The 17,786-nt window shown below is 37.3% G+C and overlaps 1 protein-coding gene across 3 annotated transcripts in view; it reads left to right on the top strand.

The window, feature by feature from the left end:
- Positions 1–17,786, top strand: part of WWOX (WW domain containing oxidoreductase) — a 539,453-nt gene that overhangs the window by 239,409 nt on the left and 282,258 nt on the right. The window contains exon 9 of one of the 3 annotated variants that reach the window (XM_052795424.1): positions 14,769–14,860. The exons of the other annotated variants lie outside the window; for them this stretch is intronic. Coding sequence (XP_052651384.1) covers positions 14,769–14,819 — 51 coding nt within the window. The 3' untranslated portion in view covers positions 14,820–14,860. Of the gene's footprint in view, positions 1–14,768; positions 14,861–17,786 lie in introns of those variants that run through there. 3 annotated transcript variants of the gene reach the window in all.

Genomic DNA, 17,786 nt, shown 5'->3' with positions numbered 1-17,786 from the left:
AGGTTTGAGGATGACAGTTTCCTGTTTTTCTAGGTGCCTTTTTCCAAGATTATGTTTTTGCATTTTAACCAATACTTTGAAGAAATGTTTTGGGTTTTGTTTTATAGAAAGGTCATTCAGTACTGGCTATGTTTTATTTAGTTTATGATTTATGTAGATTTTTTTCAAATATATTTTTGTAGCAGCAAACAGTACATTTTAAGGGAAAAGAAGCTAGACTTTTGGAGAAATCATTAAACTGGATTATGTTTGTAGATCAAAATAGTTTCTACCTGAAATATTTTCCAGCACAAAATTAGCTGCTGGAAAAATAATACATAATTTGTAGTCTATTGCTTTTAGAAGAGTAAAATCTCTTTTTAAGAGAAGTTCAGGCTAGAAACGGCCCAGGAGTGAACTATATTTAATTCTTGGAATATGAGGTGGCAGGGGAGAGAGAGAGAGAAAGACTTATCCAAGCGTTTTGAAATTGAAGCAGCTAATGGGGTATTATTAGAAGTAAAAATGCTTTGTGGATGTCTAGAATTTATGTTCAGATCTGTATCTAAAAAGCACTCCTATAACCTTTGGAATCATTGAGTAACCTCTTAGTTGCTTACTGCTATCTTCTCACTTGCTGGCATTCACAGGCTATTGAAAAGAAACCACAGAGTTACAAGAAAATGAGCACTGTATGTTCAGGGAAAACGCTTGAGCTTTACCACTTGGGAAGGAAATTAAGTGGTTAGTGATTTGCATAATGTGGGCAGCACCTTCTACAACATCCTTTATCAGAACCAAAATGACTAATGTCAGACCACAGAGTCCTTTTGAAACCGTGGGGCTGTTTCATGTTCTCTCTGAACCTCTACATACTGCACTGTACTACTGTGTCCTGTTATAAGTTTTCATTTTGCACAATGTAGACCTTTTTAATATTTATCAGCATGCTGCCTCTAACTTGATACATTTGTACTGCACAGAAATTGATTTTCAAGAAATGTGTTTTGGATTTTTCGCACGCTTATGGGGTTTGAGAAATGCATATTTGCATAGAAATAATCTTTAGTGAGCTAAATTTTAGAGTATGTCAAATTTATAAATATCAATAGTGTAAAGACATATTTTTAGAAATAGATTTCTGGCACAGTTTCTTGCAATTCCATTTTTCACATTTGTGTCACCAACATGGCTTTGGCTTGGTATTTTCTAATGCATTTGTTTTCAGCATTCATGTTTTAGAGATTAAATTTTTCCGTTGTCTCGTTCAGACATTACAGTTTGAAAATGAAACGAAGCAAGAGAAGTGCTTTTGTTTAAAAGACATCCATTTGTTTTAAGACATGTGGCCAGTAAAACTTAGCTCCTTTTTCTTCTTCCAATTCCAAGCACAAGCAGATTACTCCCCTTTTCTGTTACTTTGTCCCTTTACTGAAAAAGGAAGTTCTCTATTTTTAAACCTCCCATACATCTTCAAGGCGCATTACGTTTCCTGTGTCTGTTGTTTCATTTCAGCGTAACTGCTATGTCTCTGCTCTTAACTTATGCCATTTTAAAAACACAGATGCTTAGTGCACAATCACAAACAAGTAATAAATTGAATTTGTTTGTTTATAGAGACTCCAGTGTTCTATCTAAACAATAGCAATATATGCTTTAAACGCATGTAGTAATACATATATAGGACAGCAATATATGCTCTAAACTGTTCAGGCTGGGATTACGTTGCCACAAAATGCTGAAAGGTTGTTGCAGATTTATTCTCCAGCTACAGAGATTCCCAATCTAGAAATGGACTGCGTGTTCACAAAGGAAAACAGGCAGAGGAAGGAAAATGCTGGGCATCTCCTCAATTTTGGAGGGTCCTCTGCATAAAGGCAACAATATTGTGCTTTTCTGATTGGTGTCAGGGGACACATAAGTTATGCTTCCTATTGCCTGAAGTAAGGAATTAGGCTCAAGAAATAATAAAAAAGCCTGGTTTCTGTGGAGTTGAATGGAAAGATATACTTATCCCAGAGATAAATTTCAGCTAAGGCCTCAAAATCGCTAACAGTCTTTAGACTTGTTGATGTAACAGCTTGACTTGGTTTTGAGTAGATGTGTTCTAGGGAAAAGCCTGACTTCAAGATCTGGCTGCTAGTTATTGCAGAGTTCTTAAATTTTGCTGTAAATATCATTATACCACCTGCAGGTTTTTGTCTCTGCAATGTAAACGTATTTAATTGTGGTACCTTGACAGAATTTCTGCAGCTGCTTCCTCTTCCAAATACTGTGCCTAATCTTTGTGTATACGTAACATGGGTGCAATGACTTCAGGCCAGTTTTCAAAGCCCTCTGGAAAAGAGCCACTGGTGTAGGATTCAGGAGTGTCCTGCTAATCAAATGCCTCTGTGTACTTGCAAAATTTTATTCTGCATCGACTAGTGTAAGTTTCCATGTGTGCTTTAAGATGCTGCTCCTCTTCTCATGTCCTAATAAGTGAGCTAACATCAGGGAAGATGCTTGGCTTGGCCCAGGGCACTCTCACCATAAAAAAGAAGATACCGCAGAGGAGCATTTCTCAGCGGGAGAGTCATTTAGCTTCGGACTTGTTCTTCTTCACTGGTCAAATGTGTTGGCCCTTAAGGAATGGTATATGTGGTCTTTGGGTTTGTAGGAGAAGTGGGTTACTGCAGAGAAAATATATACACCTTTTATTTTTTTATATATATATATATAAAATATACAATATAATAGCCTCTTCCTTTGTTTACTTTACATTAGAAGTTTTAAGGCATTTCAACCCTTTAAGAATTAGTTAGGTTTGTTAATATGTGGAAGAGGGAGGAAGAAGGAGGTCAGGGCATAGGGATTGTGTGTGGCCATGTTTAGGAATGAATGCTCAGTGTCACACATGGGACAGGCAAATTTCTCTATGCTGCCTCGCTCTTTAAAAAGCCAGTAAAATCCACTATGAAATATGGCCACTTCCCTGATTAAAAATGAAATGAAATGAAATGAAATGAAATGAAATGAAATGAAATAAAATAAAATAACCAAGGTGGTTTTATTTTTCATTAGACTATGTGAAAAGTGAAAAGAATTTAGGAAATCCATTGCAAAATGGTCAAGGCAAAGGAACTTTTCTTTGAAATTCTCTTTGACCAGTTGAAATAGCTTAAACACTATTGACCATTCTTCCACCAGCTCAGTGATGCATGGCATTTTGAATCATCCATTTTCTTTGAAGACTACCTGGGGTTAGCATATCATTACTTGATAACAGAGTTTCAATTCTAACCCACTGGCAGCACTGAGCTTTAAGCTGGATACACTTACTTGCAGGCTCATCCAACCCTACATAATTGTCTGTACATTTATTTTATTGTCAACTCAGAGACAAGCTGAAGAAACTAACTGTTTGCTTTAGAACACATTAACTTCTTTATCACATTAATACTGACTCATATCTTATTTCCCAGTTGCAGTAACAAAACCATTCAAATATTTCCCTCACAGGACAATATCTTTAATAGCTTCTGTGTGTTTCCTATTTTGGCTGTTTCTGTATAAACAGACTAATCTAATAGCATGCTGAACCATCTCTACTTGGCAGAAATTCAGCAACTCACTCATTTCTATGGCAAGCTGGGATGCCAAGGGAAAAAAAAGCCTCACTTTTATTGCAGTAAGATCTTTCTTAAAGTTGTCTTTTATAAGTGTAATATGACTATCATTTGGGTTACTGTAGCACCTTGACTGAAAAAAACCCCACATTTATTGCAGTACAGGATAAACCAAATAGGAGGGCATTATTCCCTTCACAATGTCCACAGGAATTCATTTACCTAATGTATTCAGTCGCTCTCATGTGCACTGCTTTAAATGGTGGTAAAGCACACACTTAAAAATGTCGTTGAGAGCCAATTAGGAAGGCTGTCTGATAAGGCTGGAGAAACAATCTGGAAGTCACTGGAAAATGCTTTCATGTGGAGTCATCTTGCATGGGGTATTTAGCCATCCCTGGCAAATTAAATTTTGTTGTCCTTTCACAGCGATCAGAAGCTGTGCTGTGAAGCCACTCAAGAAGTGTCCCCCATCCATTTTGTAGCTCTCATCCCAGTATACCCCCATGGCTTATGTGGATAAATTGGTGAAGTCCATGGTTCTGCTTCTGGCTGATGCCCTGAGCCTCAGGATATGCAGTTTGATGTACATTTATTTTGGGGCAATGCTATCTTAAGCAGTCTCAGGCTCCTGCTTCCCTGAGCCACCATCTTCATAAAAGTCAGCACTTTTTGATGGTTTATATTTCAGCCAGATTAGTTTCCTGATCCAGTTCATTGCATGCTCATATAAATTCTTGCACCAGCAAAACCAAAGCAGAACGAAGTAGCCAAAGACAATGACTGTTTAAACCAGTTTAAGAAGCTTTGGTTGTAGCCAAGTGTCCAGCCATGATTCAGTATCTTTATAGTCAAAGCAGGGCTATACCGTCATACAATTCCTGCCTGCAGTGGGTTGGTGTTTGTGATAAATATTTGAGCTATTGATGAATGTAGCTATAAAAATGCAAATTATGATGGTTTTCTTATTGTTTTACAACCGTATCAGCTGCAAAGCCTCTTAGAGTGAAGTGGGTTTATTTAATTTTGGGCATTTATCAATACTTACAGATTTATTTATGTAATTGACATTTTTATGTCCCTGTCCTTGTAACATTTGGGTGTAAGAAGCTTATTGAAACCATCTAGATCTGAAATCAATGCATCTCTAATACAAAGAGGCTCCTTACCTGAATTGGCCTAACTGTACAAAAATAACCCACTATTGGACTGTACTCAAATGCACACTAGTAATGCCTTACTTTAAAACAGAGAAATATTGAAGTCTCTTAGGCTTTCAATTTCCTTGCTTGTTTTTTAAACTGTATTTTTAACATTATTTTTGCTCTAGTAGGCCAAGTTCATCCCCAATATAACTGTATGGAAATCAGTGGGGAGACTTGTAATTTTAAGAATAAGACACAGTAAAGTGCTTTGCTGGATCAGGGCCTAAAAGGATTAGTACTGTGGAATGCTTATGGTGGACATAGAGGTAACTATATGAATAAAAGGAGTTTTAATTGCACTGGAGCAGTTTAGGAATTTTATTCTACCTCTCAATAAAAGAAATAAAAAATAGAACAGACTCTCACTGCCGAGCAGAGAATCCTGTATAAAATTTCCCATTGTTTTGCAAATATTGAAAATGTAGAAAACATTTAAAAGTCTGACATATAAACTCCCTAGCTTTTATTTTGAGGCTTGTGCACATTTTAAAGCAGATATTTGGTACACAAATTATAAGACCAATAGGGAGTATTGATTTTTAAGTATAACTATAGTGGCTTTGTGCCTATTCTATGTTTTTCATTAAGGCAACAATCTGAGACTTTTTCCCAGAGAACTGAAGCTAGCCGATGATTTCTTATTGTATTCTGTGAAGTAAAATGATGAACAGACAAAGGTGACTTCTGTGCTCAGTCTGTTCCTGATTCCCCAGGAAAACTTGACATCAAGTGAAACATCTGGTTAGAATACAAGCTGTTCTCTTCCAGGTGCACCAAAGGTGGATTTGGGACTATGTCTTTTTCCACTAGAATGGATTTGAACATGGGTCTCCAAAGTAATGGAAGTCCTTACTCTCCAGTATTTAGTACAGATACCTTATACCTGGAGTGAAGGGAGGGGAAAAACAAAAACACCTAAATTCATCACAGAGGCTCAGGACATCTTAGGCCCAGGTCCAGGAAGGACTTCACTGGTCCTGGCCTGGAAAACAGCAGTTGGAAGCAGGATTGCATGTAATGGCACACTCCTTCCATCAGCCTGTGCAATCATTGAGTTTTTAGGACTCAGCATTTGAAATGAAGAATACTTGTTTTGGGTTTGGTTTTCTTTCCCATCTAATTGCAAAGTATTTCAGTTACGTGCTTGAACTGAAGCAGTGACTCTACAGATCTTCCAATCTACTCCATGATGTGAACTTGTCAGTTTATGTCATACTTGTATGGGTTAGTCAGTACTTGATTGGGGAATATAAGTGACATAATGGCTTGCTGATTCAATAAGACTTGCTCTGGTTTTGGACTGTGCTAAAAGCAAGTGTCCACAGGCACGTGGCATGGAGGAACAGTGCCCTCTGAGACGAGGTATAAAAATCAGGAGGGTGATGGTGGGCTGGAGCTGTTCCTGATTCTATGATGCATCCTTTGTGTGAAAAGGTTTTAGCTCAGGTGCTTTAGTTAAATTCAAGCTAGCTGACTGAGTTTTGCTATCTAAAATTCCCCCTGTGGTTTCAAACATATAGACTAAACTGTAAGCAACTATTGTACCGGTTTATAGTTAATGCTGAGATTCACCAGCGCAGGAAAACATTCTCCGTTTCCAAAGTAAGGAGTTATTTGTTAATCCTCTCCTTTTGGATCCATTCAGTAATTCGTGAGTAGAAAGATGTGTCTGTGCTCATTTCTGGGAAAAACATTCATGAAAATAGATGTTCAGTGCTCGTACTAGAAATGGGGATTATGTTGTAGGTGCAGGGGCGCTTGCTGTGGGCATGTGCTGCAAAGAGCTTGGAATTGACACATGCAGAGGTTTTCTGATGTGTCAGCAATGGTAAGATGTTGCATTTTGCCTACAATAACAACTTTGAAGGTGATCATCAAGCATTCAGTTGAATTTTACTCTTCTTTCTAACATCATTTTGCTTGATGATAAAAATCAGAGCTTATATTCATACAGAGATTTGGCCCCTTCTTCAAGTTGTTTCTGAGCCTTGCACATGGCTGTTTGCTATGTAGTCCTGAGGTCAGGCAGTACTTCCCCCCTTTTTTTTTCTTTTATTCTTCTTTTTTGCCTGTGAGTTGAGGTCTGAACATTGCTGATTTTTGAGCCTCAGATAAGATCAATTTTCCAATTGTGTAATACAGTACTTGGCTTTTCTGAATGGCACTGTTAATTGTCATTGACTATAATAGAATATGAATAACACAGCCACTTGACACCAACTTAATGGTTCTGACTTTTCAATGGTGCCAAGAGCGTAAGGCTAGAGGGGAAAAAGGGTCAGAGGAGAGGTAAGAGCTCTTCCGATTCCATTGAAAAAGATTAAAGCTTCTGTGTCTTTCAAGTGGTACTGGTGAGGGTCACCATTTCTATGAAGTCACCTTAAAACTGGAAGCGATGAGAAATTTCTATCACAAAAGGTCTGTTAGAACAACTCCCCCCCCTCCTCGTCCACAAGGTTTTTTCAGATTAATAGGCAAACAGAAAGAGCCATGTCTGGGATGGCTCAAGGAGAAATGTGGACAGTCGTATTGTGGATGACACAAGCTGCTCTGAGAGCAACATCGCTAACCCTGTTAGCCCTATGGAAGAATCGCTCTTGTTTATTGCTGTTTTGTCCAACTGGGAGCTCTGGGAAATTTTGTGATTCACTTTAGTACCTCTTTTAAGAAAAGCTTACTGTCCTTAAATACACACCTATCTCTGCCTCTTGGGAATCCGATAATACACAAGATTACCTACCTAATCTGATCACAGCAGTTCTCACCGTTCTCAGCTTTGAGGGACAGAGGCCAGGAGGAGGAAAATGTTTTACTTCTCTTCCTCTCTTGAACATTAGTGCAGGGAACAGTCATTGTCAATGCATTAAATACCTGCCATTACTTGTATGGGATGCTAGATTATAACTTTTATATCGTACCTATTTTTTAATCCAATTTCCCAGGGATTTCTAAACATCTGGTAAGTAAATGAGAGGAGTACGTTGCTGTGCAGGAATCTGGGAGAGGTAACTGGTGTGCAGATGGAGATGTACTTTGAGCTGTGTGCAGGGTGTTTTGGATGTGGGGCAGGCAGGTTAATCTTCGTGCTGACTGGCCATAGCACTTACTCCACAGGTGCTGTAGAGTCAGTCTGCGCACACATACAAAGTTTGACTGAGCCAGAACGTGTTAGACTTCTGTTGCACGTGTTCAGATGAATTGCACACCACAAACCCAAAGTCCTAGGCAGAAATAGGAGTCGTTTATTTGTCTGTTTGTAGTTCTGATGTTGAAGGTATGCCATTAATGTGCAAGGGACTGACTCAGCAGAGTAATAAAATATTGGCAGTGTTATGGCTTCAGGTGTTTCTGAAGGAGGAATTGCAAAATCAAACTAGATAAGAAGCAGAAAGAAACTCTATGAGATTGTTCATATAGATACCTCACATGACAAAAGTGAATCTAGAATTTAGATACTAAGTAAGAAAGTATTAGGAGGAGCGAAGGGTCTAGTTATCTTGATATGTCCAAAAGGACTTGTATCAAAAATCTTCAATTTTCTTGAATCCGATGTTGGACAAACTCTGCTAATGTACACAAGGAAAAAATAACACAGGGTTACCTTCAGAGTGGTATTTATCAGCGGATATTTCCTTGTTGTAAGGATTTATGGGGGTGGGGGGTGTTTTTGTTGTTTTATCATTAAGACTGTTGTTTGGGAACAAAGCTTCCAGAAATGGTTGTCAGGGAAAGTTTCTTTATTCTGTCTGATCTAAGTTTTCCCAGTAGATTTCTGTTTAAAAAGAATAAACAAAGAAAAAAAGCAAAACAGCAGAAGTGAGAATTAGATATAAATATGACACTGAACTATACCTTTTAATACAAAAGAACTCTTTTTTAATTAGAAGCTTGGAAGGACATACCCTTTAATTGCTGCACTTGTAGTTTCTGGGCCATCAATATCCTTGCTTCTTTCATTAATAAACTGGCAAGTCAAGTAGGAAAGCTGCAGGAGTATAATTTTTTCCCTTAAGCTCTACTTAATCAACAGCAGACTTGATCAAACAGAAAAAAGAAAATGTAAATCAGTTGCATTAATTCTGCTGGCAGTAAATAGTAGGAAGAAAACTAAACATGAAAGAATGCTCATTTTGCAGCTGATATCTGGGGTAGGATTGAATGGGAGAAATAGGTAGTTAAACAGCTCTTTAGATTGTGAGTGACTAGGGGAATACTGGGGTTTATGTATGGATTAGCACAGTGATAGACCCTGAGTAGCAAAAGACGATGACTAATTACCTGACAGAGCAGCACTCCATTCGACTTGGTCATTGAAATTAATTTCTGTTTTCAGGACTGGCAGAAAGCAGCTGCAGAATTTCAGTTCAATACTCAAATTAACTAGGAGTCTAAATTATTTCTTTGCACATACGGTATTAGAGGAGTGGGTTACTAAATTGATCTTGATTTTACACACTGAGGCAAGAATTATTCCACCTTTTTCATCAGAAGTCCGTGTCCCCTGAAATCAGGGAATAAAACCTGTGCTATAATAAACTACTTGGCACTGATTTGAACTCTGTCAGATAGTTAACATCTTAACATTTCCTGGGATCCCAGATGAAAGAATTATAAAACAAAGTCTTCCAGGATGAAAGAAAATTTCACTACCTACTCCACTGAGTAAAATACACTGAGTTGAACTTAGACAAATTTACTTTGTAGTTTGATTAGGATTATGTCGAGGAATTAGTTTGTCTTATGATGTATATGTGCTTGACAATATGGTATATTTGAACACTTCACTGACTTTGACAAAAGAGGTGGGAAGATGTCATTTGGTTATTACTGATGAACTCGTAATAGTTTGAGTGAGGCATGGTGATAGAAGAAACTAAAACCAACTGCAAAAAAACCCCGCAGAATCAACTTTGTAAGAAAAACCTGTACACACTAAAATGAAGTCATATATCCCATGATTCTAAAATGCAGGAATTCTGCCAGATTTCCATGTTGGTGCCAGATTTCTGCGTTGCTCATTACATCCATGAGCAGCAATTTCTCCTTTTGCCAGTAGCAAAACTCCCCGAGCCTGTTGTCTGTTTAAAGGTTCCTCATCTTTTAATTTATTTATTCAGCAAAAGTAAATTCTAAATTAAGTAAATAAATATGAGAAGGAGGAAAAGGCAAGAGTATGAAAAATGGAATAAAAATGTAATATTCATGGGTACATTTTAGCTTAATGGAAAATTACGCAGGAGGGGTATGTGTAAGCCTTTTTTCAGCATTTGTGCCCCATAGTATTCTTGCTGAATAAATTATGTTACTTCCTGCTCTTTCCTGCGTGCTGTCTCTCAATAGACACTTCTAGGCAGAAGGATTACCACATAAAACCGGCAGCTTTTATCTTACTGTATCTTAGTCCTGTGTGGAATCACTGTTGTAACTGGTCACCTTAGTAACTAAAATGCGTTTTATTTCCTTTGGTGATGCTAAGCCAACATAGCTATGGAAGAATGGATTGGATTTTATTCTAGTTCCATAATGAATTTGTAGAGCTAGCAGTTATTTAGAAAAGCAGAAACAAAACCAAAGAACATTCTTTTAGTCAGACACTGAGCAAACTTGATCTGGAGGTCAGTGAGAGACAATACGTTGAGAAATCTGCTCTGGCATTTGAGAGAGTCACATTGCACAGTATAGCACATTGGTAATGATTATGAGGTTATATGCAATTATTTATTTGTATTGTCAAAAATCAGATATCTATGAAAACAATTTTGTTCAACCGAAAGTGAAAACTTATTTTACTCTCCAGTACAGATATTAGTAAGATTTGAATGTCATAATCATATTAAATGGTTTTCTTTCCTCCCTTTTAATTTATTTCATTCTTTTACTCTTAAGCCGCATTGTCCAGGCATTATATTATGACTTTGCATATGCTTTGTGTTCTATTTTTGCATTAGTTAAAACCCCTGATACTTTCTTGCATACCAAAAAACCCCAAAAGAATCACTAGACAATGACACGTGGTCTTAGAAATACAGTTTTCCTGTTCATCTTGTTGATCATATAGAGTTCTGTCTCTGTGTTGGTATACCAAGAATCTTGAATTAAATTGCATTTAGGCAATTGATTTTTGTCAGCTTTGCATAGAGATGTAGGTGTCATTTATGCTTTTATGTTCTGGAAAATTAATATTCCTCATCTTAATGCCAAGAGTCTACCATGATTACTCTTAAGCAACCATTAATATGAATTCCCTTGCATTGCCATTACAGAGAATGATGTTAATGATGTGCTTTTTGTCTTTGATGTGGATAACAGGTAGTCCTGAGAGTGTGCTAGACTGACAACTACAATGTTTTGGATGTGCGTTGGTGATCTAAGTTATTTTTTCTTATTTCAGCCGATAGTAGAGGGTATCAATAATGATAGAGCAGATACTGGTCTGTGATTGTCAGATCTACAGGTCACTTGTCTACAACTGTCAAAATAGGGCTAACTCTGAGAATGTCTTCATGGGAGCAAACACAACTGCATTAAACAACTCTCAAATGGGAACCGTTTTGGTCAGTTTGGTTTGGGAATGATTTCTACCCAAAGCAGGATCTGAAAGGCTAGATTTCTCTTTGTCGTTCACCTAAACCATCCATTCTTCAAGTGTTTATAACTTCCTATTAAAAGACTGATACGTCATTTCTTACATAAAACTCCTGTGTTGCAGAGGATAACCTAAGATGTATAGATTCAGGATATAAATTTGCTTACAGGAATTTTGAAAAAAGTGTTTATAGAAAAGGGGAGAATTGTAAGAAAGTGTGTGAGAAAATAAAAAAGATAATGAAATATTAATTTGTTGGCTTCTAAGAAAAAATGATTAGAAGATGCCCTGTACTTCTAGACGCTTGTCCAGCATGGAGTCTCTTCACTTTACTCTGTGCTGATTCAGCACCTCAAGAATGCTGTGGAAATTTTTTTGCTCATGAAATACTTTCTTCTCAGCATGAGGCCATTGCCATAGTCAGTAACCTCCGGCAGGCTTGCTAGGCTAGTAAAACTAAAACGCTGCTGCTCATTGTGGCAGCTGACACAACAAGTAGCACTGGTGAGCAATTATAGTCTCATGACCATATACTGTAAGTTGTTTAATTGTCTTTTGCTTGGAGTTAAACAAACTGAAAACTTCAGATGGCAGGGCACTGCCATTTTTCAAGTGAAATTGCAGAAACAGGAAATCTATAAAGAGGGCATATATTTCACACATTTTCTCCACTTGCTGCCGTGACCATTATTAATGCCACAATTTAAAAATAAAAGATACAGAACATTAGAGTTTTGAAGGAAGTCTCGTTTCCACGGGTTAGATTAATTCTTCTCATTGATAAAGTCTTGAATACCGTAGAAAAGTACAGAGGAATTTTCAGTCTCGAAAACCAAACCTGCTTTGCTCTTTGCCACAGCGGTAGTGTATGGGGAAGAGAAGCTCGGATGGCTGGCATGTCTTTAACTTAAATAACATCTTAAACCTGCTAAATAAGAATACTTACTTTAGGCCAGATCCTGTCGTGGCCACTCGAGCAAGTGTTGTGGTAGAGCTTGCTTGTGGATAGGTTGTTTAAGCTCCCCCTAAGCCCCAAGTAATTAGCATATCATGTCATGGTGAGGTATTTATTAGAATGGAAGTGTTCTTGGGAGGCTGGGTTTCAGAGCTTTAAATCAGAGCTGAGCGTAGAGGTTTAGGGCCTTATTCACAGTAAATTTTATGTTGGTGAAAGGTTATGGAATGGGTTTCCATACCATGTCTACTTGGTCTCACAAATCTCAGAAGAGATATGGACTCTGAACTTTGTTGTGGGTTTTGCTTTCTCTTTTTTTATTTTATTTTATTTTATTTTATTTTATTTTATTGGGGGGGGGGGAGTATGTGTGTATGTGCATACCAAGGAAAATAAGGGAAAAGTACCTTACATAGCAATTCTAATTCTGCAGTGCTCCTTTATGCCAAATGTCCATCATCAGTGTAATACCATGTAACAACTGGGACTCCGGGGTGAACAGCTATTTAGTATGTCTTGGTGAGAAGCTTCTTTCTCAATATCTGCCTCTGATGACATTTATTAACACCACTGGGCATTTAACAAACTTATTGTTCGCAAATTAGTGATATCATTGGCAGGTGATCCTGGTTTTAGATAGGAACTTCTTCACTGCCCTGCCGAGCAATCTCTTAGGCTGTAAACCCCTTCCTTGTGACTGCACCGAAGTGTTACTGCCACAGCCCTGTCCGGGCTGTCTTTCTCTCCTGTGAAGAGGAGAGAGAGAAGAAAGAATGAAAGGCTACTTTAGCCAAGCAGTGAACGTGCTCCTACTGAAATGTTTGAAACAGACAAAGAAACAGTATCTGTCATTGATATGATGTGAAGTGATTATGTACCGTACCATTCGTATCGTGATTTAGTGTGTTATTTCATTGGGTATATGCAGGGTAAGGGTTTCCTGCAGAAAAAAAAAAAAATGTGGATACAGAGTACTATAATGTTCTTGTACTGTAAGTTATCTGGAGATTTTGGAGGATTGGGTAGTACTGCTGCATGGGCAAGGAAGGGAATGCATGTACACAAGAACACAAATACTTCCCACTTGGCTTTTCTATTTAGTACATATGTAGATTTCTGCTTATACAGAAAAGAGACTAGAATCAAATGAAAGAGGTTGTGCAGAGTAATGTGAGTGTAAGCCTAAAATAACTGGCACAGTTACTGTCAGCTCCTGTGATGATGGTTTCATCACAAAAGACCCAAGATATGGATGCATGTCTGTAACTTTATGCAGTTGAATAGCCCTTTGAAGCATATAAAATTCAGCCTACTGTTGCCGCCTATTGAAACAGTAAACTGTAAGAGCCCCCCCCCAATCCCTAAGCCCTCACACCCAATTCTACAGAGTTCCAGTCTCTTTGTTAATGCAAAAAAGTACTTTTATCAGTTTTGTTGGCAATGCCTTATGATAAAAAAAGCATTTTAAGAAAACAAAGTAATCTCTGAACTAAGAGATCTCTATATATAATGTATTTGCATAAATACTTTTCTGAACAGTGGACAAAAGTCACCATTTTGTGGCAGGAAAAAAAAAGTTCTGTAATTAATGAAGTTTTATTGGTATTAAAGTGATTGTTTTAAGTGTGTTTACAAGGCCCAAATCTTGTATGCAAATACATAGTACCAGTAGTAACAGGGGATAAACCAAGCAGAATAGGACACAAAAAAGTCCTGATAGTAATCTGTTTCCCCTTATATTTTAATATAGTCCATTCCTTTTTCAAGTCTGTTGTTGTTAGAATTGTGTTTACGGTAAGCTTGACTGCTTTTTGCAAAGTTAAAGAGAATATGTTGATTTCTATGAAGCAGATATAATGAAGTTGGCTTGATAAACCCCCATTGGTATCTTCAGGGAACAAGTAGATTAAACAAGTAATTATACCATAAGGTTTTTAGAAGTTAGTAGATTTAAATACATTGTATGAATCTCATCTTAATGTAGCCTTTTGTCTATAGTGCTTCCTGCCAAAAAAACCTCCTGACAGGAAATAAACATTAAAATAATCTTTAATCCCTTGTCTGGTCTATTACCATTAACAATTGATGCACTTTAATTTTGTGGGATTTTAACTACAAAATGGAATGGCTAAGTAGTGATAATTGGGTTTGGAATTATACGGTCATTTATATCAACAGAAATGCAAGTGGCTGGGAGGGTGATTAATTATTTAACGTTTCCTGGCTGTGGTTCCTATTATAGAATTTTCTGATATATTCTGCTGTGAACAATTATCACCAAATGAGGATAAACAAATCTGTGATGTGAAGTCTTATTTATAAATTAAACTATATTTAGAAAATGTCTATTTCATTTGCATTTTTACTTTCTTCTTGATAGGACTGTCATAATCAGCTTGTTTTCAAGCTTTTCTGCCCTTTTGCTAATTTTTCAGGTTCACACCCCCGATTTCGTGCACGAAAAACAGAGCTTCAGATGTCCTTAAAATAATTCCTATTCCAAATAAAGATACAGTTTATACAGTCATGGTAATGTGTTTGCATGTTCTGTTCCCCTTTCATTCCCTGACAATAGAATTAGTGCATGGCAATGTATTAGAGTTTAATCCAAGTGCTGGCATCAGATTAGATAATTTAATACCCCCAACTCATGAAGATATGGGAGAAGAATACTGGTGCTTGAACTCTCTCATCTTTGGTAGATTTGTCTATGAGAGTTAGCATTTCACGTTCTCTCTCTTCTCTCTCTTATATGGAGACTGACTGTCACTTTGGTGATTCATGCTTGTGTGTCCTTGTCAATACACATACAAGCAGAATTTACAATTAATTTTTCTTTTATTTTCTTACAATGTGTTTAGTAAAGAAAATTATGTGGATGCTGCTTATCTGACAACATAACACAAAGTCATTCTAATTAGTGCTTTCCAAACCATTTTTCCTGACAGTTACCCTGAAAATTTTCCCATCCTTCATTTCCATTAAAAAACCAAAAGACTACAACCCTTAGTTTGAAAATGATTACTAAAAGTGCCTGAGTTTCTTCTTCAAGCAGAACTCCTAACAATCATCCCTGATAGTCCTACCCAGAAAACAAAATCCAGTTTACATGCTTATATATCAACAAAGAAGGAACAACAAGATGATGATAATTATCGTTAGCGCAGTGCCTAGATTGTTAGTCACAGATGAGGACCCAGCAATATTAATAAATATCCAAAATAAGCCAAAAAGATTGTTCCAAGTTCGTATTGCTTAAAATTTAAGTGTTAATCAAAAGTCAGGGATACAGATAGATAAAAAGAACAAGCATATAATGAGATAATATTAATCAATATGGTAGGCTCTGGTTTAGGCATGATTTTTTTTTGATGCCAAAGAAAAGATTAGATACCAAAGAAAAGGAGAATTTTAATGTGGATTATGAAAAAAGATAATAAGATAATGTTGCAAATGCTTGTGGGCAGATCTGTAAGCAGAATAAAAGAAAGCATGAAAATGCTTGTTTGAAAATTTAGGAAGTCATCACTGAAAACGACTATCTTGAAGTTGATCTAGGGTGAGCATTGACATGTTGATAGTGAATCAGGATAAACTGGATTAAACTGAAGATTTCTATATAGAGAGACTAGACTATTAGTGGAAGAAAGGATGAATTTGTTGTCAAAAAGCAAGTTTTCTGCCAAAGATGCTCACCATAATGAGTGCAGGAGCAGCGAGAAAAGGGGTGAGATATTTGTGGGTTGGACCTTCATGTGGGTGTGTAGGATAAAACTCTTACAGTTAAAAGAAAGAATTGGCAACGAACCAGACAGAAACAGATTGAGAACAGAAATCTGATCATGGATGAGAAGTAAATTCTGGTGAGCTGGCAGTTATGGCAAGTCCAGAGGACCGATGGGTAACACTGAAGGAGGTTACAGAAGGGGAGTTGATCAACCACGTCCTTAGAGAGACAGATCATGGCAAGTACAAGTCAAAAAACTGAATTACAAGATGAAAGAAACAGGCAAGAGTATCTTCAAAACCAAGATGCAGGAATCTTATCTTTGTTCGTTGCACAGCATCTGTGCACACCGTGTAAATGCTCCCCATCTAGTAGTGCTTAGTGGCCTTGAAAGTGGGAGAACGCGGTTTGGAAAAGGCTATCCCAGCTGGGTCAGCTAGCAGTTCAGTGTTGGAAACCATATTCTCAATAATGCTGAATGGCAAGGGAGCTGATGTAGGACAGAAGGGGCCACCGATTGCCTTGAGAATGAATCATTAACTATCAAAATTCTTAATCAGTTCAGTACTCGCTACCCCAGCTGCAGTGCTACAGTGCCAAAGCAGAACTTAGTCGTGCACGTTAGCTTGTCTTCTGTCTTTAATTAGAGCAAGATTTGTGCATTAGCCCAGTAAGTCTTCAGTAGCCTGACGTGTGAGTGACATACTGGAGAGGAAACACAGCAAGGTAGTGTAATAGAAGTGTAGGTGTGTCGGCTCTCTGCATGACGCCAGTGTAGTTTGATCAAGATGCGTAGTAGCCCTGGGCAGGAGCCCGGTGTAGATGAAGCAATATGCACAGTTCAGCTAAAAGATGAAGTATAGGGCTTAGTGAGGTTGTTGAAGCTGGTTACTCAACGTGCAGTATAGAGAACTACGAGAGAGCCACAGTATTAACACTTTCTTTGTTCATGCCAGAAATAGATGTGCTCATCAACCCTTATAAATTGAATCTAACTCAATAGCAAAGTGTTAAGGATTCACAAACATTGAATTTTATTTGATTTTAAAACACTGGTTAGGTTTCACAGTCAGCTTTCTCATATTTTACATTACACTGTGGGCCTTGAGCTACATTTTAAGTTTTTCTCATAGAATAAAGAAGGAAGATCTATCAGAAGACTGTGTTAAATCATATGCTTCATTTTTCTTTAGACACAAAGCACAAGAATAGTGCAATAGTACAACGGCACTGCAGGTTTTGTGTCATTGTCAAAATCTTGGTCCGAGCCGGTAGAGACAATTTGAGACTTTATTCGTCCGCACACATCCAGTATTTATCAGGTGATGGTCCATTAGTTAATGTGTCGAACTCAGCAATATTTGAGGAAGTGGCAGTGTGTGTGTAGCACATTAACATGTTTTTTAGTTCACACTGATCTAAATGACCTGAAATCTAATTGTGTGGATTGCTTGTATCTTTTAGCACTTACTGCCATTTATAGCAACTGCTATACTTGCTGGAGATATAGCCACGTATACGTAAATACGGTACATGTGAAACTTTTATTTCAGAAGATTACAGTATGTTAACACTGCATGTAACTAATTAGTACATATAGCCAGAAAAGTGTATTTTACATTTTCAAATGAAATTTCTTTCAGCAGATGCTAATACATATTAGGACATCTGTTTATATTTTCCTTCAGTCTTTTTTTTAACTGCATCTTATTTAAAATACTGTTGT

The sequence above is a fragment of the Harpia harpyja genome, chromosome 9, assembly GCF_026419915.1.
Source record: "Harpia harpyja isolate bHarHar1 chromosome 9, bHarHar1 primary haplotype, whole genome shotgun sequence".
Classification (NCBI taxonomy): domain Eukaryota; kingdom Metazoa; phylum Chordata; class Aves; order Accipitriformes; family Accipitridae; genus Harpia; species Harpia harpyja.
This window is presented reverse-complemented; position numbering and strand designations above follow the sequence as displayed.